Source organism: Agelaius phoeniceus, chromosome 23, assembly GCF_051311805.1.
Source record: "Agelaius phoeniceus isolate bAgePho1 chromosome 23, bAgePho1.hap1, whole genome shotgun sequence".
Classification (NCBI taxonomy): domain Eukaryota; kingdom Metazoa; phylum Chordata; class Aves; order Passeriformes; family Icteridae; genus Agelaius; species Agelaius phoeniceus.
The window spans coordinates 4444937-4467247 of record NC_135287.1 but is presented as its reverse complement, the minus strand read 5'-3'; the positions used below and the strand labels follow the sequence as shown (position 1 = coordinate 4467247).

At 43.3% G+C, this 22311-nt stretch overlaps 1 protein-coding gene and 1 long non-coding RNA gene across 2 annotated transcripts in view; both read right to left on the bottom strand.

Annotated features, from left to right (window-relative positions):
* Positions 1-13569, bottom strand: part of LOC143695628 (uncharacterized) — a 32799-nt gene extending 19230 nt beyond the window's left edge. The window contains exons 1-11 of the mRNA XM_077189875.1: positions 13375-13569; positions 11053-11189; positions 9982-10206; positions 8084-8225; positions 6930-7053; positions 5931-6119; positions 4595-4726; positions 2260-2442; positions 1432-1626; positions 779-927; positions 258-426 (exon numbers count right to left, since the gene is read on the bottom strand). Of these exons, the coding sequence (XP_077045990.1) occupies positions 258-426; positions 779-927; positions 1432-1626; positions 2260-2442; positions 4595-4726; positions 5931-6044 (942 nt within the window). The 5' untranslated portion in view covers positions 6045-6119; positions 6930-7053; positions 8084-8225; ... (1 more) ...; positions 11053-11189; positions 13375-13569. The remainder of the gene's footprint in view (positions 1-257; positions 427-778; positions 928-1431; positions 1627-2259; positions 2443-4594; positions 4727-5930; positions 6120-6929; positions 7054-8083; positions 8226-9981; positions 10207-11052; positions 11190-13374) is intronic.
* Positions 13570-15421: 1852 nt separating this feature from the next.
* Positions 15422-19304, bottom strand: LOC143695637 (uncharacterized). The gene is made up of 3 exons (XR_013185033.1): positions 19129-19304; positions 18178-18286; positions 15422-15498 (listed from the first exon to the last, which is right to left on the bottom strand). It is a non-coding gene; the product is annotated as an uncharacterized LOC143695637 (long non-coding RNA).
* Positions 19305-22311: the final 3007 nt, after the last annotated feature.

Sequence of the window (22311 nt, the reverse complement as noted above, 5' to 3'; positions counted from 1 at the left end):
AAACTTAAAAAGTGCCAGAGGAGTTGCAGGCAACGGCCCTGGACTGAAGGATCTGGTGTCTCCACCCAAAGGCTTTTGGTTCTTCCTCTGCAGCAGGGTAAAAGCAAAGCAGGTGGTGATTACCCAAAGTAGCAGAAATCTCCCAAACCCCCTTTTTTTTCAAGCTGTTTCCAAACACCTCAGGAATTTCTGCCCACACATTTTTATAGTTTCCAAGGGCTCTGCAGGCCCCCCAGGCTGGAACCCTGAGTACTCACAGGCTGGAAGGTGCCCAGGGGACACGGCTCTGCCTTGAAAGCTCCTGCTAAGGAATAATGTCCCTCCATTGCCACGTGCTGGAGGGGACTGGTGGCTCCTCCTGTGCAGAAGTAACCAGGTTCACAAAGTCCTGAGGGGGCTTGGTTGTTTGTCCCATCACAATATAAGCTAAGTTTGGGGAAAAAAATAAAACAAAACAAACTTGGGTAGCAATAATGCCTTTTTTTGGTTTCATTTTTTGGTTTTTTTTTTTTGGTTTTTTTTTTTGTTGTTTTTTTGGTTTTTTTGGCTTTTTTTTTGTTTTGTTTTGGTTTGGTTTTTGTTGTTTGTTTGGGGGTTTTTGGTTTGTTTTTTTTTTTTTTTTTGCTTTGTTTTTGTTTTTTGTGGGTTTTTTTCGTTTTTTGGGGTTTTTTTTGGTTTTTTTCCCCCCAGTGAATAGCTCAATCCCAAATGCAAAAAAAAAGAAGTCCCTAGAATTTTAGAGACCTGATTCCTGTTGCTTCCAAAGCTGGCCACTCACCCAGGTGGGCAATCCAAGCACTCCTGGAGGCTCCTCAGCCCACTGGTGTTGCTGAAAGTCCCTGGAGGGCAGGGGATGGGGAAGGCAGAGCCAGAGGGGCAGTAGGAGCCAGCAGGACACACAGCTCCTGTCACACCATCCGTGGGCCACTGAAATTGGGAAAAGGATCATTAAAAAAGGGAGAAAATGGGGTCAAGTATTTATTGCGTTAAAGTGATGTAGACAATAAAGAAAAAAATAAATAAAGACATGCTCTCGTGCAGAGAACAGAAAACACAGAATATATCACACAGTGATATATTCCAATATATAACACTGTATATATACAGTGATATATATTGGAATATATCACTGACTGAAGGAAAGTCAAGGAGAATAAATAGGGAGGAAATTTTACACTGATTCACACTCACTGGACTTTTTACCTGGTGATCTTTTTTTTTAAGAGGGTGTTAGTGTACAGAGAGGAAAAATATGACATGGCCACACTCCTTTTGAAGGTCCTTTTGCCTTAAACTTGAGTGTGAGCAGCACAAAATCGTGACTGTCCAAATCACTGGGTTCAAAACAGGCACCGCAGTGGGGAAAACAAAACAACACAAAAAAGAAGAAGAAGAAGAAGAAGAGGAGCAAAACTCATCCGTGGGACTTACTGGAGTCAGAGCCCTGCCCTGGCAGTAAAATCCAGCCTGACAGGGCCCACTGGGGCCAGTCTGTCCTGGGGCAGCACAGAAGGAACCCCGAGCACAGGGGCTGCACCCCGAGGGTCCGGACAGCCCCTGCCTGGCACCAAATGTCCCCTCCGGGCAGGGCTCGGGCTTGGAGCTGCCTTCAGCACAGTAAAAACCCTACAAAACAAAGCCAGGTGTCTGCCAGCAAGGCTTTCCTTGAAATAAATAAATAAATAAAATAAATAAATGAAATAAATTAAATAAATCCCCCAGAGCAGCTTCTTCCATGAAAGCGTCAGGAAAATTCACCCACAAACACCAGGGGTTGATGTCCAAAAAGGAGACAGAGCAGTCCTGGAACTTCATTCCAATCAAGGCAGAGGCCATGGGCCATTCCCCTGGGGTCTCTGCAATTTTTGGAGGGCTCAGCCTCCTTTTTATCCCAATTTCCCAGCCACATTTCCCTTCTCTCTTTCCCATTTCTGAGGTACTTGAGAGGTTCAGACTTCCCAGAACGCCTGATCCCAGAGATTCCCCTCTAATGTATAACCCTGCCTTTTAATTCCTAATTCTTACAGAATTTAGGGTTTTTCCCCATTGTATCTTTAATCTTCCAATATCCAATTTCATTTCCTAGCAAAGCCACATTTTATTTGTAAAAGCAAATCTCTTATTCCATTCATCAATCAGTGAAATCCTTCCCATTGTCTTTTTTTTTTTTTTTTTAATCTCTCAGTGCTGGTTTTATCTACCAGTTTGTTTCTAAAGACAAATCCCTCCTTCCCATCAAAAGCAAGGAAAACCACTCACTGCTGGGCAGAGCTTGGGCTGTGTCATGGCAGGGGAGTCACAGAAGTGCCCGGCTGGGCTTGGCTTGCAAACCCCTTGTCCCCCCACGCTGGAGCTGTCCCAGAAGCTGCCTGGCAGGCAGGGGAAGGAGAAGGGGAACCCAGTGCCTGGAGGGCACAGGTAACCAGCTGGGCAATCCCCTGTCTGGGAACAAAACACAAAACACAGAACACACACTCAGGCTTGGCTGCTTCTGCCCAGTCTCTTCAGCCCCACCTGCAATTTGAACAACCTGGTGTTTCCTCACTGCAAGCAAATGGGATAGGGAAGAAGGGAAGAAAGGGAATTTATCAGTCAAATTCTGACCATGTGGGATAATTACTGTAGGAAAAGTGGGTTTGGGGTAAAATCTTGGCATTGAGGCAAGGTTGGCCTGTTGTGAGGAAGATGCTCTTCCACACTTGGGGAAAAGCTGAAATTGGGACAGAATTATCACCTTATTCTTCAATAAAACCATGGATTCATCCATGTGGAAGAGAATCCGTCTGCATTTTTTAATTCCTTTTTTTTTAACAGCTATTGATATTTGACAGGTTCATTCTTCCCTGGGACAAAACAATGCAATGAAAAACCCCAAAACTCATTTGATGAGGAGCAGCAGCAATTCCTCACTGCTGTTTCCTCACTGCAAGCAGATGGGATAGGGAAGAAGGGAAGAAAGGGCATTTGCACTCTTACCAGTCAAATTCTGACCATGTGGGATAATTACTGTAGGAAAAGTGGGTTTGGGGTAAAATCTTGGCATTGAGGCAAGGTTTGCCTGTTGTGAGGAAGATGCTCTTCCACACTTGGGGAAAAGCTGAAACTGGGACAGAATTATCACCTTACTCTTCAATAAAACCATGGATTCATCCGTGTGGAAGAGAATCCGTCTGCATTTCTTTATTCCTTTTTTTTTTAATAGCTATTGATATTTGACAGGTTCATTCTTCCCTGGGACAAGACAATGCAATGAAAAACCCCAAAACTCATTAGATGAGGAGCAGGAGCAATTCCTCACTGCTGTTTCCTCACTGCAAGCAGATGGGGTAGGGAAGAAGGGAAGAAAGGGCATTTACCAGTCAAATTCTGACCATGTGGGATAATAATTGTAGGGAAAGTGGGTTTAGGGTAAAATCTTGGCATTGAGGCAAGGTTTGCCTGTTGTGAGGAAGATGCTCTTCCACACTTGGGGAAAAGCTGAAACTGGGACAGAATTACCACCTTACTCTTCAATAAAACCATGGATTCATCCATGTGGAAGAGAATCCGTCTGCATTTTTTTATTCCTTTTTTTTTTTAACAGCAATTGATATTTGACAGGTTCATTTTTCCCTGGGACAAGACAATGCAATGAAAAACCCCAAAACTCATTTGATGAGGAGCAGCAGCAATTCCTCACTGCTGTTCCCTCACTGCAAGCAGATGGGGTAGGGAAGAAAGGGAAGAAAGGGAATTTATCAGTCAAATTCTGACCATGTGGGATAATTACTGTAGGAAAAGTGGGTTTAGGGTAAAATCTTGGCATTGAGGCAAGGTTGGCCTGTTGTGAGGAAGATGCTCTCCCACACTTGGGGAAAAGCTGAAACTGGGACAAAATTATCACCTTATTCTTCAATAAAACCATGGATTCATCCATGTGGAGGAGAATCCATCTGCATTTTTTAATTCCTTTTTTTTTTTTAACAGCAATTGATATTTGACAAGTTCATTTTTCCTTGGGACAAAACAATGCAAGGAAAAACCCCAAAACTCATTAGATGAGGAGCAGCAGCAATTCCTCACTGCTGTTCCCTCACTGCAAGCAGATGGGGTAGGGAAGAAGGGAAGAAAGGGCATTTACCAGTCAAATTCTGACCATGTGGGATAATAATTGTAGGGAAAGTGGGTTTAGGGTAAAATCTTGGCATTGAGGCAAGGTTTGCCTGTTGTGAGGAAGATGCTCTTCCACACTTGGGGAAAAGCTGAAACTGGGACAGAATTATCACCTTACTCTTCAATAAAACCATGGATTCATCCGTGTGGAAGAGAATCCGTCTGCATTTCTTTATTCCTTTTTTTTTTAATAGCTATTGATATTTGACAGGTTCATTCTTCCCTGGGACAAGACAATGCAATGAAAAACCCCAAAACTCATTTGATGAGGAGCAGCAGCAATTCCTCACCTTTGAACCCCCTTTCCCAGCCTGCACTGACAGGCAGAAGGCAGAATAAAGACAGAAAACATGCACCAAGCACAGACTAGGCTCCATTAACAGATTCAGCCTGGGGTAAGAATTTTGGGGTAAAAAACGGGGAGCAGCTGGGCTGTACTTACAGGGTGAGGAATTCCTGAGGAATTCTCTGTCCCATCAGTGTAGCAGAACTTCCCTGCAGGGCAGGGGGAGCACCCAGCAGCGCTGCTGAGCCCCCTCTGCTCACTGTAGGTGCCACTGGGGCAAGGCTGAGCCTGGAGGGGGAATAGAAAAAGGGGTTTTGGAATAGAAGTATGGAATAGAAAAAGGGGTTTTGGAATAGAAGTATGGAATAGAAAAAGGGGCTTTGACACCCTAAAGTGAGTCCTGCAGCCCACAAGGCCAAGGTGCAGCAGTTAAAGCTGTAAAAGCAGCTCAGAATAATTGTGTAAGGCTTCTCAGAGAGTTTTATCCTTGTGATATTACTATTAATTTTTATTTATTATTATATTATTGACAGTTATTATCATTATGTTATTATATAAGTATTATGCTATTATATATCGTTACATTCTATATTATTATATAGATTATTATTCTATATTATTATATTATTATTATTCTATTATTATACTATTATAGATAGATATAGATATAGATATAGATAGATAGATATAGATATAGATATACTATATCTATACTATTATTATTCTATATTATTATATAATAATAGGATATATTATATATATTCTATATATTATTATATATAGAATATATATAATATATCCTATTATTATTTATATAGAATATATTATATCCTATATAGATAGAATACATAAAAATAATAAATAGATAAATAATAATAAATATATATTATATATATTATATAAAATAGAATATATATAATATTTATATATTCGTTATATAATATTTATATTATATTGATATTTAAACAATTATTTTATTATATATAAACTATTAATAATATATATAAACTATAAGTAATATACATATTATTTTATTGTATATATAATAGATAAAACTATTATTTTATTAATAATAGTTAATATGGTTATTTTTAACATGGTTTATTATATTATCTATTTTATTATGCTATATTATTAGATTATATTAATTGATATTATATTATATCAGGTTTCATTATTGTATATATTAATATATTATTACAAGATGTTATGTGTTATGATATGTGTTGTAGTGTTATGTTTGCTATATTATGTTATATTAACTAATATTATATTATTGAGTTTTATTATGTGATATAATATATTGATATATATTATTATATTAATTAATATTATTATTTTATTATCAGTTTAATTTGGGGCAAATACTGCTAAGGTCTGTGAACACAGAAGAAGGGCAGAAATCAGTAACAAAACATTATCAGGGGAGGTTTTCCCACAGCAGTGATCCCAGCCAGAGAGAATGCAGAGTCCCCAGAGCAAAGTCACTCACAGCATCCCCCTGGGGACAGAAGTGTCCCTGTGGGCAGGCGTTGGCAGCGGCATCTGGGACGAGTGCCAGTCCCTGCGGGCACAGGAGCCCTGCTGGGCACACCCTGGCCAGCATCACCTCCAGGCTGGTGTTCTCCTGGGCACAGAAGTGCCCGACCCTGCAGGGCAGGCAGGAGGCTGAGCCTGGCTCCTGCAACAGAAAGGACCCCGTGTCCCTGCTGGGGCACTCAACATCCTCCACACCTCTGTGAGCCAACAGTGGCAATTATCAGTACAACAATTAATTAGAGATTTGGGGCAGATAAATATGAATCAAACCTGTTTGTGGGAATAGTTGTGCCATCACCATCCCCCTCTGTGACTCCACCCTGCTGCTTTCCCTCCCAAACCAGCTGAGAGTTTAATCCCAGCCCATCCAACACCTCCTTCTGAGCAGGAAGGAAACAGAGCTGTCTGCTCCCTGCCAGGGCCAAATGTGCCACAAAAATGGCAATGCCAATGTCCCTGAGGTCTGTGGTGGTGTTCACAGGGGTCCCAGGATGAGGGAAGGGTCGAGAATGTTGACTCCATGTTTCAGAAGGCTTGATTTATTATTTTATGATATCTATCATATTAAAACTATACTAAAAGAATAGAAGAAAGGATTTCATCAGAAGGCTGGCTAAGAATAGAAAAGGAAAGAATGATAACAAAGGCTTGTGGCTTGGACAGAGTCTGAGCCAGCTGGGCTGTGATTGGCCATTAATCAGAAACAACCACATGAGCCCAATCCCAGATGCACCTGTTGCATTCCACAGCAGCAGATAACCATTGCTTGCATTTTGTTCCTGAGGCCTCTCTGCTTCTCAGGAGGAAAAATCCTAAGGAAAGGATTTTCCATAACAGATGCCTGTGACACCTCCCTGGGGGCACTCCCAGCCTCATCCACCCCTGGGAGCTCCCCTTGTGCCAAGCCCAGCCTTGCACGAAGGGAAGGTTGGACACAAGGATTGGGACTCACAGAGAAGCTGCCGGCCCCACAGGCTCGGGGGGCGACCGTGCCCAGCTCGGGGCAGTGCTGGCCCCCAGGACAGGGGGTGCAGTCTGCAGCCAGCTCCGCTCCAGGGGCCGAGCGAAAGGATCCTCTGGGGACAAAACAACACAGAGACACTCCAGACAGCAGCCAGGCAAGGAAAGGAAATACTGTGATGCCTTTTTGGGCTACCGAAAAATCAGGCAAAATTTACGGAATGTCATGGTTTGATGCTGGAACAATGCCGGTGCCCCCAGGAAAAATATATTCTCCCAAAAATCTCAGTTCCTTTTCAAACCAGGACAGGGAATAAAAAGCCGTTCTATTTTTTGAAGGGCCTTCAGGTACATTTAGAGCAGACAAAACCCACCCAAAAATGGACAATGGGGTCACAGGTTTCACACTTTTATAAGTTTGGTCCATTTGCATATTGGGGGTGAATCTGCCAATTCCAGCTTCAGCTGATGAAGTCATTGACCCCAAGTTTGCTCCCCCAACTCCCTTTTGTTTCCATCTCTGGGGCCTGAGGCAGTGAGGTGTCCTTGATTGCCAGGCCTGGAGAGGAATTGTTGTGTCTGCCCCAAATGGGGAAGCAGCAGCTCCCACTGGGTGTGGAGTTCAGAGTTCTACACTAAAGAACTGCAGGGTCACAAATAGATGGAAAATATAATAATATACTATTATTAAATATAACTTAGTAGTAGTAGTAGTAGTAGTAGTAGTATTAAATATAATATCATCTCTTTCAAATAGATGGAAAATAGAAAAGCTGAAATCCTGGAGAGGAATTGTTGTGTCTGCCCAAAATGGGGATGCAGCAGCTCACAATGTACATGGAGTTTGGAGTTCTACACTAAAGGACTGCAGGTTACAAATAGATGAAAAATATAAAAGCTCACATCTTAAGGCATCAGCAGTGCACTTCTATCCTGAAATCTTGGTGCTCTGATTAGAGGAAATGTTGTCTTTCTGCAGCAAACCCCACCCAATTCTGACAAAACTCGCCTGGACCTCAGTAACACATGAGGTGTTTGCCTCAGTAACACATGAGGCAAAAGGCAATAATAATTAAACCCAGAAGAGCCACGAAACACCCCAAACAAACCTAAAAAATGCCCCATTTTCCCTCGTCCTGCACTTACAGCGGGCACAGCACAGGTTTGGAGGTGCCAGGGGGGCAGAAGGCTCCGGCAGGGCAGGCAGAGCAATCCCGCAGCCCAGCCCTGCCCAGCCGGGTGCTGAAGGTCCCTGCAGGGCAGGGGAACTGCGTGCTCCTCCAGCTGCCTGTGCGAGAGAAAGAGAGCAGAGATCCACCCCAAACCTAACAAAGCTTCCAACACCAAGGCAGGAAGGGCTTTTGTGGCTATTAATTGCTTACTTGGAAATTCGTATTTAAAAAAATCACCGCTCGAGGTGATAACAACAACAAAAAAATCAGCGTTTCTGGTTGTCTGTTTAATTTGTCTGATAACAACAAAAAATTCAGCTTTTTGATTGTCTGTTTCATTTGTCTGATATCAACAAAAATATCTGCATTTTTGATTGCCTGCTTCAGCTGTCTGATAACAACAGAAAAATCAGCACTTTTGATTGTCTGTTCCATTTGTGTGATAACAACAAAAAATTCAGCATTTTGTCTGTTTCATTTGTCTGATAACAACAAAAAATTCAGCTTTTTCATTGTCTGTTTCATTTGTTGATATCAACAAAAAAACCCAGTATTTTTGATTGTCTGTTTCAGTTGTGTGATAACAACAAAAAAATCAGCATTTAGCAGCAGTTGCAGAATTTTTGCAGGAAAATTCAAATTTAGAATGGTTGCCTGCACCAGGGGCTTGATTAGGCATTTCAATTCTTTGCAAATAAATGGGGGGGACAAAAAAAATAATGGGACAAACCTGCTCTGTTCAAAAAATATAAAATAGTGACTACACAGAAGGGACAATCTGCTATCCATGGTGCAAAAAATACGCTGATAAATCAAATGTGGGGCTTATCAGAATTCACAAAGGCAAAAATTACCGAAACCTCCCAAAAATGAGTGAAATCTCTCAAAAATTAATAACTCCCAAAAATGAATGAAATCTCTCAAAAATTACCGAAACCTCCCACAAAATGAATGAAATCTCTCAAAAATTAGTGATACCGCCCAAAAATGAATGAAACTTCCCACAAAATGAATGAAATCTCTCAAAAATTAATGATACCTCCCAAAAATTACCAAAACCTCCCAAAAATGAATGAAATCTCTCAAAAATTAATGATACTTCCCAAAAATGAATGAAATCTCTCAAAAATTACTGAAACCTCCCAAAAATTACCAAAACCTCCCAAAAATGAATGAAATCTCTGAAAAATGAATGATACCTCCCAAAAATTACCGAAACCTCCCAAAAATGAATGAAATCTCTGAAAAATTAATGATACCTCCCAAAAATTACTGAAACCTCCCAAAAATGAATGAAATCTCTGAAAAATTAACGATACCTCCCAAAAATTACTGAAACCTCCAAAAAATGAATGAAATCTTCTGAAAATGAATGAAATCTCTAAAAAATTAATGATACCTCCCAAAAATTACCAAAACCTCCCAAAAATTAATGAAATCTCTCAAAAATTAATGATACCTCCCAAAAATTAATGAAATCTCTCAAAAATTACTGAAACCTCCCAAAAATTACCAAAACCTCCCAAAAATGAATGAAATCTCTGAAAAATTAATGATACCTCCCAAAAATTACCGAAATCTCCCAAAAAAGAATGAAATCTCTGAAAAATTAATGATACCTCCCAAAAATTACTGAAACATCCCAAAAATTAATGAAATCTCTGAAAAATTAATGATACTTCCCAAAAATGAATGAAACCTCCCACAAAATGAATGAAATCTCTCAAAAATTAACGATATCTCCCAAAAATGACCGAAACCTCCCCAGAATGAATGAAATCTCCCAAAAAAAATGAACAAAATTTTCCCAAAACGAAAGAAACCTCCCAGCAATGAGCGAGCTCTCCCCGACTGCCCTGAGGAGGCGCCTACCTTGGGGGCAGTAGTGCCCTGAGCTGCATCTCCCGCTGGGGCTGGGGGCTCCTCCCAGGCAGAACCAGCCTGGGGGGCACGGGGAGCACTCCCGGGCCGAGGCCAGGCTGCTCCTGTTGCTCCAGGTGCCCGGGGCACACCTGAGCTGGGCCAGGGGCCTGGTGCCAGCTGGGCAGTAGTGCCCAACAGGGCACGGGCTGGGAGGCTTCTGCTGCCCCCCAGTTCCTGTGGAAACAACAAGGGGAATTTAGGAGCAGCAAAGGGTGGCGTGGTGGATTGGCAGAAGCCAAATTCCCAGAGTTTTCAGCTCTTTGTGAGCAGCCCTGAGTTAAGTTTCCCCCTCATTTTGGGCCTTTTCTCTATTTTAGATTATAAGTATAAATAACATACATATAAATATAAATAATATGCATATAAGTATAAATATAAACATAAGTATAAATATAAATATAAACATAAGTAAGTATAAATATAAGTATAAATATAAGTATAAATATAAGTATAAATATAAGTATAAATATAAGTATAAATATAAGTATAAATATAAGTATTATGATTAGATAATTTAATGATAAAGCTTTAAATAAAGGTTTAATAAATCCCTTGAATTCTTGGAGGTGTGTCGTATTTGTGGGGTTCCCAGATGATAGGAGGAATGATGAATGTGACTCCATGTTCTCAGAAGGCTAATTTATTATTTTTGATACTGTGTTATACTAAAGAATACTATACTAAACTATACTAAAGAATACAGAAAGGATACTTGCAGAAGGCTAAAAAGATAATAATGAAATCTCGTGACTCCTTTTAGAGTCCCAACACAGCTTGGCTGTGATTGGCCATTGAGTCAAAACAATTCACATGAAACCAATGAAACAATCTCCTGATGGTAAACAATGTCCAAACGCATTCCAAAGCAGCAAAACACAGGAGAAGCCAATCAGATCATTATTGTTTTCCTTTTACCCTGAGATTTCTCAGCTTCCCAGCAGAGAAATCCTGGGCAAAGGGACTTTTCCAGAAAATATGACGGTGCCAGAAGTGAGCATCGTTTTTCTCACAGCCACATACCTCTGGCACAGACAAACCCTGCAGGGCAGGGCTCACACTGGGACTTGTCAAAGAGGTCCACGCGGTGGCCAACAGTTCCTGGAGGGCAGGCATTGCCTGGGGCATGGGGGCTGGCAGAGCCCGTGGGGCACACGTACCTGAAACACAGCACAGCACCTGGGTGGGATTATCAGGGTCCCCTGACGAGGGGAGGAATGATGAATCTGACTCCATGTTCTTAGAAGGCTAACTTGATATATTATATTATATTATATTACATATTACATTACGTTACATTATATTACGTAACATTACATTACATTATATTATATTACATTATATTACGTTACATTACATTACATTATATTACATTACATTACATAACGTTACGTTACATTATATTACATTACATTATATTACATTACATTATATTAGTTATATTAATTATATTATATTATATTATGCTAAACTAAAACATACTGAAGAATACAAAAAGGACACTTACAGAAGGCTAAAAAGATAATAATGAAAACTCCTGACTCCTTCCAGAGTCCCGACACAGCCTGACTGTGATTGGTCATTAAGTCAAAATGATTCACATGTTGGATAAACAATCTCCAAACCACATTGCAAAGGAGCAAAACACAGGAGAAGCGAATCAGATAATTATTGTTTTCATTTTTCTCTGAGGCTTCTCAGCTCCCCAGGAGAGAAATCCTGGGGAAGGGATTTTTCCAGAAAATGTGACAGTGACACACATGGTGTCGTGATATCACATGAAATGAATGACGCTCACTCTCTGAGATGGCTAAGGCAAAAAAGGGGGTAGTTTATTTCTGGACTTCAATATTTATAGAATTCTAAAAGTGACCATGGATTGGAGGATGAAATTGTCACCTCCCCAACCACACTGGTCAAACCAACCATCTATCAATTGTCTGCTCCTCCAGAAAGCAATGCAAAACAATCATTATTTACATGAAAAGTGGGTGAGAAACTCCATTACAACAATGTAAACGTCAGAAGGCTTAGAAGAACTTTAGAACAGGGTGACACCTGGCACAGGGGTGTGGATGCCAGGGGAGGGCAAACTCTGTGCCCTACAAAAATATTGGGGTGGAGCAGCTGGGGAAATCTGACATGGCTGACAGCAACACGACTGAGCAGCAATCATGCACAATGAAAATGGAACTCTGTGAGTGGAGAGGTTGTGTGGGGCATTTCACACCAAAAGTGGGTTATTCAGCCATGGGGTGTGTGGCCTGGCTTTGTTCTTGCCTGTTTTTACCTAATTTGTGGAACCTTCCACCAGGACAGTCTGTGTCACCCTGAAACTGCAGAAACCTTGGCACAGGGCATGAAGCCACCTTCACCTGAGGGGTGATTTCAGGGTGCCCTTCTGAAATCTGGGCCAACCATTCCACTCTCAGGGGCTCTTCCAGCTGATTCCAATTCTCTTCACTCCATCCCAGCAGCTGGGAATGGGCAGGAATCTCCCCCAGGTTTCTGAGGGGTGAAGCTGCTGGGGCTTCCTGGGGCTGGGCTGTCCTGGGGGGTTTGGGAACTAATAATCTAAAAACTAATTTGCTGGCAGCAAAGAACAACCCTTGGAGGCAGCAGCAGCACAGAACTGCCCAGCAGGAGGAGTTCAGAGAGGAAAACAGGAGGACAACGTGATTCCCTTTGTGGGCAGACCCACCAGGAGGAGCTCAGGGAGGAAAACGGGGAAAAAACGATTCCATTTGGGAGCAGACACACCAGGAGGAGCTCAGGGAGGAAAACAGGGGGAAAAAATGATTCCATTTGGGAGCAGACACACCAGGAGAGGTTCAGGGAGGAAAACAGGGGGAAAAAACGATTCCATTTGGGAGCAGACACACCAGGAGGAGTTCAGAGAGGAAAACAGGAGGACAACGTGATTCCCTTTGTGGGCAGACCCACCAGGAGGAGCTCAGGGAGGAAAACAGGAGGGAAAAACGATTCCATTTGGGAGCAGACACACCAGGAGGGGTTCAGGGAGGAAAACAGGAGGACAACGTGATTCCCTTTGGGAGCAGATACATCAGGAGGAACTCAGGGAGGAAAAGAGGAGGAAAAACGATTCCCTTTATGAGCAGACCCACCAGCAGGGTCTGAGGGAGGTTTTGGAGGCCACCACCCAAGGGAAAACAGCTCTGAAGGCTTCCAAAACATTCCTGGTGCAAGGAGACAGCAGCACCTCCGTGCTGTGTGAGCTGAGGGAAAGGAAAGCAGGAAAAAGCAGAAAGAACTGCTGAAAGCAAAAGCTGGGGAGGTGAAATGCCTGCACTGACATGAAGTGGGTGGGAAATAACCCAGGCTTACCCTGCTGAGCAGTCAGAGTCAGGCTGGGCCAGGCCAGGCTGGGTGCAGGCCCTCCCTGCAGGGCAGGCTCTGCAGTCTGCAGCCTCGTCCTGTCCTGGCAGAGGGCTGTGTGTCCCTGGCTGGCAGGGCACGGGGAAACTGGCTCCAGCAGGGCAGAAATAACCAGCAGGGCACTTCAAACACCAGCCAGCTCCTAAAGAGAGAGGTATTTGAGGTCAGAAAGGGATTATGACCTGCTGAGGTCGAAATATTTCACCTCTGCTTCCACCCGCAGCAGGGAAATTTGACGGAGGTTCATCCAAGCTGGGAATAAAATTCCTGCAAAGCCAGGAGGTGGTGGTGTTGGATTAGCTGAATTTAGTCCTGGAAGCACTAAAGCCCTGTGCTCTGTGCTGCTCTGATAAGAACAGAGCCATCAGGCAAGTACAGCCTCTGGTGCAGGTACAGATAACAATCACCGTGCCTGGGGCTCAGCTGGGGGAGAGCCTGGGCTTTCCAGGAAAACCAGGCTGATTCCAGTCTGAATTCAGGGGTTTGGCAGGCTGGAGATAAACTCAGTGCAAAGCTGCTGGGAAGACAAGCAGCCTGAGCTGTGATCATCCCTAAAATCCCACGTGTTAAACAAAAGACGCTCGTGTTGCAACCTAAAGCAAGATCAATACGTAATAAAACAACGATCCCTGGCTGCTGTTAGCGTGTTTAGAAAGTGCATTTCATTACAAAACCTTCCCAAATAAAGGAAACACAAATTCAGGCCAGGAGTGGCTGCTCTCCCCCTGAGCCAGGCCTTTCTAAAGCAAACAGCAATTCCAGGGAAGGGGAAATGCTGCCTGAGGATGGAGAACTGCCAGGGTGGACACTGCTCCAAACCTGAGTTTGTCAAAGCTCAGTCAGGCCCTGGTGTGGGTGTGTGTCAGGACAGTTCAGCAGCTGAGTCATTTGCTGGAAAAGAAATGCTCAGATAGACAAAGATATGCCTTGATCTGAGGGAGATAATTATTTTCTTAGCACATGAGGGGAAGAACTCAAGAGATGCAAAGGGAGACCGAGCACCTGAACTCCAGGTTTGTGCTCCTGGCTGGGATTTGTGACTCTGGATAAAACATTCTGGGCTTGGCCCAAGGTTTACTTTGGTGGACTGTGCTCATTCCCTGAATCTCCCTCTATTTTCCTATTTGTACAGCATTTTTAAGGACAGAAAGGGATTTTTATACCTTTGTGAGAGACACTGAGATGCTCTGAAATGCTCAAACCTGGGCAGAGAGAGCCTCAGCCACGCGTGGTTATAAATCCACGTCTCCCTTTCCATGCCTAAGCAAAGATTTGATACCAGAAAAGACCAACAAACCTCCATTATTCCGCCTTTTAAACTTAATTTCACCAGAACTAAACTAAAATCTCATTGCTTTCCCCACGTTTCCCAGTCATTAGGGTGACTCAGTGCTGTGTGTACAAAACAAAGTTCTACTGGCTTAGAAACCCAAAGCCAAACAAAAATATTTAGAAGGAAGCAGCACAGCTGGAAATCTGGGGAAGCCTTGTGCTGCTGCCTTGCAGCACTTAGAACATCACAAACATCACAGACTCCTTCATCTGCTTGGCAATTTTAAATTTAAGGGCAGGGCCTCAGCAGCTTCTGAAGGCAGAAATTCCTGTGCTTTTTTGGCTGTTACAATATAAAGTTTTTCCCTGATCTGTAACCTCATTTGCCCTGGATGCAAGAATGGGATGGGGACTGTTGTGAGTATTCAAAGACAAATTTAAAAACCTTTCCCAAAGGAAAGGGGGATGCTCAGCTTTCATTGTGTCCCTCCTCTGATCCCACTCAGGAGAGAGCTTGGAAAGGAGTTTGAGTGAGGAAGCTGGGCTGGAAAAGTTCTCTAAGAGTGTTAAAAGAGTGTCTCCTATGCAAAGCTGATGTTAAATAAGTTTAAAACCAGAAAGTCTCTGAGGTTTTCATCACAACTGACCTGCTGGGTGAGCTCAGCAGACCCAAAATTAAAATTTGAGGACACAGACCTGGCAAGCACGAGGAGCTGCTGCTGGCATTGGGAACCCCCTCCTTGGGCTTGAAGCTCCCAGCTGGGCATGGAGGGACCTCGAGGCCATCAGGACAGAAGTGACCTGGAGAGAATTTAAAAAAAAATCCCAACATTCTGGGCTGCTCTGCCCCCACCTGCTTAAAAATGTTTCTTCCTGAGTTGGCAGAGGAAATCTAACACAAAACAATGTTTTTAAATTCAAAACAGACAATGACATTTCTGGCTAAATTAGTTTTATTAGAATGGTTAGAGTTAATTGTTCTCTCTTTCTACTCCAATTCTTCTGCTGTCTCCAAGATCATGGAGATTAAAGATCAGCTGAGGTGCTCCTAATATTTTCCCAAACTCTCTCCAGTTCCATACATGATATTTCACTTAAAATCCAGTTCACTGAGACAAAAAGTTGACATCCCCCTAGAATTAATTGCTGTTCCCAATTAAGGTTTTGCAGAAACTGATCATCAAGTGGTTTCCTAAACTCAGGATGGATATTTGAAGAGTAGAAAGAAAAAGAAAGCGGGATTAACTGAGCCACTGCTCTGCTGAAATCCATTGCTGTGCACTTCTCTCATGCAGGCAACACTAAATACACAGATTATGTGTCATTAAAATCAGTCAAGAAAAGAACATGGGAATCTCAGGCTGCTGCTGGAATCCCAACTCCTTATCACCTCATGGCTTTGGGATCGCTCCAGGGGGTTTGTATTTAGGAGCACCGAATTCCAGCATGGGGTAGTCTGTGTTTGTACTGAACCCCAGGCACTGGAAATAACAGAATTCCTGCTTCTATTCCCTCCACTGTGTTTTATAGCTGAACTACTGAGATCCTGATCTCTTTAGCTCTCCCATTCACCCTTCTCCTGGACAGCAGGGAAGGAGCACAGAAATTCATTATTTAATGGGAGGGTTCCAGTTACATCAGAATTGAGTTACTGAGCTTGGTTTCTCTGCAGGAGGCACCTGGAGCTGCTGATGGAATCAAGCCAGGGCTTGGAGGAGAGGGGAAACCATGGAAGTGCCTTGGATTGCCAACTGCTGATCCTTCCACAAGCTGCCAGCAGCACCCACTGCCCACCAGGCCTTGTCCCCGAGGGTTCAGGTGGGCTGGGAAATGGGATTGAAGCTGAGGGGCTGTGCAGGGAATGGTTGGTGATGGTGATGCTCCCTTTAGCCCCAGCTGCCCTCGCCAGGGACTGTATTGAAGGACAGGACGGGGTTAATGTGGAGGGCTTGGAGGGATAATTCCCAGGAAACAAGCACAAAGAACAAGCTCATCTTGGACTAGCAAATCCTCTCTGGGCTTATGCTCATTGTCTGGGAAGTGCCAGGAGTTTAATTCTCTTTTCATAGGGAAACTGTGGTATCAATGCAGGACAATCCCCAGCCAGGGAACAAAGTGCAATGACTCCATGATTCAGAAGGCTGAACAATTGCTATCTTATGTTATATTATGTTATGTTATATTATATCATATCATATCATTTTACATTATATTATTTTACATTATATTACATTACATTATATATTACACTATACTCTATATTAACTACACTAAAGAAAAACCCATGACCCTTACCAGACAGCCACGACACAGCTTTGACCTAATTAGTCCATCAATCCAAACAACCATCACCAGAGTCCAATTAACAAATCCCTTTTGGAAAACAATCTCCATAACACATTCCACACGTGCCAAACAACGGGAGCAGCAAGTAGAGTCAAGAATTGTTTTCATTCCCTTCTCTGAGCTTTCTCACTGCCTTCCCCAGGAAAAATCCTGGGAGAGAGAATTATGTCTCTCTCTGTTTGGAAAATGTGAATACCACACTATGGCCCATGGCCATTCAGTGCTGGAAGGTTTCTCCCTCTCTCTCACTGAAGAGTCAGGATTTCAAAAGGCAATGATTTTGTATCATAACCTTCCCAGCCTATTCCCCTGCTGCCTCATTCTGCATCTCAGTGACACCCTCAACAACACACAGCAATTTCCTAAACATGGCTTGTTTGGGTTTCTTTGAGAGTGTCACGCAGAAAGGGAAATTAGGTAAGAAAATCAGTGTTCCCCTCTTTGGTTCCTAATCCCTACAGCTCTCACAGTAAATGGCACTTGTGATAGCCACTGAATCAAGGCCTGGAGTGGAGGGAGCTCTGACTGTACCTAAATCAATTTTACAGATGATCAGTTAAGAATCAGAGAGTGAGAGCTCTGCTTTCTGTGTGAGAACAGAATCCAAAGGCTTCCCTCGTTGCTCAGCAACATTTGCACGCTCTGGTTTCCATCCCGGGGCTGCCTCAGCTGCACCTCTCCCATAAACTCCCAAACCCAGCTGTGATCCTTGGTGTTCTCTCACTTTCATTTCTGCCCTTCATGAACTCTTTGCAGTAGCAGCTGCTTTGTCTCACAAAATTTTATTTTATTATTCAATACAATATTTTTGTATTGAATAATAAAATAATATTTTGTGAGAATATTTTCACACAAAATATTATTTTATTATTCAATAAAATAAAATAAAATTTTATTGAATATAAAAATATTCAATAGACAGAATTATTTTAAAATTTTAATTATTATTAATAATTATTATTTTTCTATTATTTTCAATTATTATGTAATTTTAACCTCCAGCTTTACCATAACACAAGGAGCCTCTCTCTGTTCCACCAAGTCAGAGAAGTGTTACCAGAGCAAAATGCCACTCCAGCCTCCTGAAATTCTGTGTTTTAATGAGCACAGAAGAACCCTGTGAGATGGATTTACCTGCTGGGCAGGGCTGGCAGGGCCTGGTGTCCTCAGCTGGGAGGGAAGCAGGAGTGCAGGGGACACAGAGGGTGCGAGTGGGGTTGGGCTGCTGACCTGCTGAGCAGTGCTGAGGGGAAAAAAAAACAAATTCACAGCAGAAAAAGGTCTAATTTGGACCTAAAAGCAGTGTCCTGGAGAGGCCTGAGTCAGGAAAAACCCCATTACTGCATTCTTTCTTCTCTGCCCTGCACTGCTTCGACTCTGTTCTCTGATGACAATTTCTAGATGCAAAAATGGGACCTCAATCTCCAAGTCTGAGTGCTCATGTGAGGGTTTTCGTGGTGGCAGAAAAACTGAGCTCTAACAGTGACAGAATTTAGATGAAAAGTATTTATTTCTTTTAATGGAGGGATATTTGTGTCAGGAAAAGGTTCTTCCAGAGGGAGCTGGGCACTGCCCTGAGGCTGCCAGAGCTCCAGGAGGGGTTGGACACCACTCCAGGGATGCCCAGGGTGGGATTTGGGGTGTCTGCAAGGGCCAGGAGCTGGATTTGATGATCCTGATGGGTCCCAGAGCTCCAGGAGCCCTTGGACACCGCTCCAGGGATGCTCAGGGTGGGATTTTGGGTGGCCGTGCAGGGCAAGGGGTTGAATTGGTGATCCCTGTCAGTCCCAGAGCTGCAGGAGGGGTTGGACAGCGCTCCCAGGGGTGCTCAGGGTGGGATTTGGGGTGTCTGTGCAGGACCAAGGGTTAAACTGATGATCCTGAGAGGTCTATTCCAGCTCAGGCTCTTCTGTGACTCTGATTTCTCTCACCAAGTGCTCTGAATGCTTTCCTTTGATGAATCCAGACCCACATCCTACTGTTAAACCAGGGAACTCTCTTTGCTGCCAACGCCTTCCGGCGTGTGCAGAGGCAGGCCAGCGTGCCCAGTTTGTCCTGCAGGAGGGGCAGTTTGTCCTGCTGTACCTGTGTGCTCTGTCCATCGGGGCAGACCAGTCCCTCGGGGCACTCCTCACAGCCCAGCTGGCCCTCGGGCGAGTGCTGGCCAGGCCCACAGCTCCTCTGGGTGCCCGTGCCGGGGTCACACGAGTGGCCCTGGGGACACGGCCGGCAGCCAGCCCTGCTCTCCAGGCTGAGGTAGCCCTGGGGACAAACCTGCAGGGACACAGCACAGCCACAGAAATGCTGATTTTTTACGCAATGTCTTAAGTTGCAAGACGTACCTGGGGCTGTTTATTCTGTGCCCATCTGTCAGAGCTGGGGCAGTTCTCTGCTGTTCATGGGGCAGTTTTCTTTCTCTCTCCCACAGCCAATCCTCCCTCCAGGGGATCTCAGCTGTTCATGGGCCATTAATTATTAATTCTCTTCTGTTCATGGGCCATTCATTATTAATTCTCTTCTGTCCATGGCCACTGAGTGTCCCTGCTTGGCTGATCCAATCCCATCATCCCATGGGGAGATGCTCCGCCCAGGGGAGGAGCCAAGCATTCCTACCTGGATCCAATCTGAGCTTTGGGACAGCCCAGCAGCCTTTGCCCAGTGCATTGCCAGAGGAGCAGCTTCTGCTGCCCTGCATGGCCAGAGGGAGCCCAGGCCCATCTGCAGCAGCCCTGGAGCTGCAGAGGAAAACTCCCCCCTTGTGCAGGATCCCTGCTCCAGCAGAGCCACAGCTGGCACTGCAGGAGGGCTGAGCCCCCATGGGATGGGGCTGTGCCACCCCCTGACACACAGGGGACAGGGCATGGGCTGACTCTGGCAGGGGTTTCTTTTCCTTTTTTGTACAATTGCATTTGTATTTTTAATTTTCCTAATAAAGAACTGTTATTCCTGCTCTCATATCTTTTCCTGAGAGCCGCCTAATTTCAAAATTATAACAATTCAGAGGGAGAGGGTTTGCATTCTCTGTGTCAAGGGAGGTTCCTGCCTTCCTCAGCAGACACCTGGCTTTTCAAACCAAGACACAGAAATAATGCAAACCAGCCTCTCCAGAGATTCCCAGTGCCAGAAAGGATCTTGGATTATTCTCTGTGCACTCCTGAGTGCCCCACCGGAGCTTTTTCCATCTGCACCTTGCTGGGTACCTGGAAGGACAATTCTGCTTTCTCTGAGCCCAAAATTGCAGGGATTGCCTGAAAAACTTCAAAGCAGGCTGCAAAAATCTGAGGAGAAGCCTGAGATTGGATGGTTCAAAATAAAGGGGTGTAGAAGGAAAAAGAACTTGCCTTGCCTGCTCTCTCCAGCTCACCTGGCAGGCTGAGAGGTCTCCCTGAGCCGTCAGCTCATTGGCAGTTCCCAGTGGGCATTTCCTTGGAGCTGCTCGGCCTCCAGGGCAGCTGGATCCAAAACATGAAGTTATAAAATTAAATTCTTTAATTCCTTTGGAATTCCATCCCCACTCAGCCATTGTGTAAGTACAGGAACGTCCCCCTTTGCCCACTGCTCAAAAAAGTGGTTTTTTGGCCACAGAACCATGGATTTTAACCCAAATGTAGTGGTTTTCCTGCAAGGTTGATTACTCACATATTAAAAAAATGACATTATGTGTTTTGGGTTTTTTTTGTGCCTCACGTCCAGCCCTGCATTCTAACCCTCAGGATATTCAGAATGTCAGGTGCCCTGAGTGTTTAACTCTCTTTTTTCAGGGGACTTACTAGAAGCCTGCTGGGCACTCCAGGCAGTTGCCAGCTGTGTAGTAATGGCCCTGCCTGCAGTCTATGAGGCAGTGGCTGTGGCAGTCCAGGCTGCAGTCAGCTGAGAGGGAAGAGACCCCTGAAAGAAAAAAAATAACAGAAAAAAATTCTAATCAATTTAAGGTGCAATTAACAAATATTCAAGATTCCAAGCTGAACAGCCACTCATTATTACACCATGATGCGATATCACTGCCTGTTATCACACTCAGCCTGAAGTGTTGAGGGCTAAAATTAAGAAAAGTTTCAAATCTGCTCCTTTAAGATTTCTAAGTAAATTTTCTAAGCACAGGATCCTGGGGGAAACCCCAGTTTCAGGCAGTTTATCAAACTAAACCATTCACCTCTGGAAAAGGCAGCAGGGAACCTTTTCCATGCATTTCTCAGCTTTAGGAAAGGTTTTGTTTTGTTTGCCACGAAGTTGAAACCCTCAGTTTTCAGATGGAAGGAGCCAAGGGATAAAGGAGGTGCTGTGTGTTTTGCAATTTCAGATTTTCATAATTTCAACCAAATCCTGATTTTTCTTCTCCATTTCAGCTGTTCAGTCCACACAGTAAAGGCAGATTTACCAATCTCTCTTCAAGAAATCTCCTGGCATTCTATGAGAGGAAGGTGATAAATTCTTCACAAACAGGAAGACACCTGAAAGCTGAACTTAAAAATTTGAACTATCTAATTTGAATCTCTAACTAACTAATATTATTATTTAAATAATATTATTAAAATTATTATAATATTATTATTATAAAAATATTATTATTATAAAAATATTATTATTATTTGAATAATGACTAGCTAATTTGAAAAACTCCCATTTAGTATTTCTTATGATCACATTTAGACTCTGTCCCAATGAATTACTTTGTATTTTAAAAGTGAGTTTCACCAGGAGGATTTCAGAGGAAGTTCCTCACAAGGAACCAAACCTGAGTGTGCAGGGTGGGGAGCAAAGTTCCAGGAATTTTCCCCCTTTGTTTCATACTGAAAAAAGCACCTTGGGATCGTTCTTATCACAGAACACTGACATTTACATGTTTGGTTTTTTTCTCTATTTAGAGAATTGAAGCTCCTTGGTGAAAGCTGATTTGTCTTCTCTCCTGAATGAATTCCTAAAGAGATTGTGCAGCCACACTTTATGAGCAAAATGAGCTAAAAGCAGCCATCTTTAATGCTGTCTAGCTTTGAGAAGGAAACAGCATCAGCAGCAATTGAAAACAAAGACAACAGAAAACCAAAAATACCAAACTAAACAAACAAACAAACAAACAAAACCCCACTCACACACACAAAAAATACCAAACAAACAACCCCCCAAAAAAAAAATAAAAAGAAAATTTAAAAAAACCCTCAATAATCTAAAAGAAAAAAAAAAGGAAAAACAAATCCAGAATGAAGTTTGCTTGTACAAAAGTCACCCACTCACCTCTGAGGAAGGTCCTCAGGCTGCAGAACAGAACCA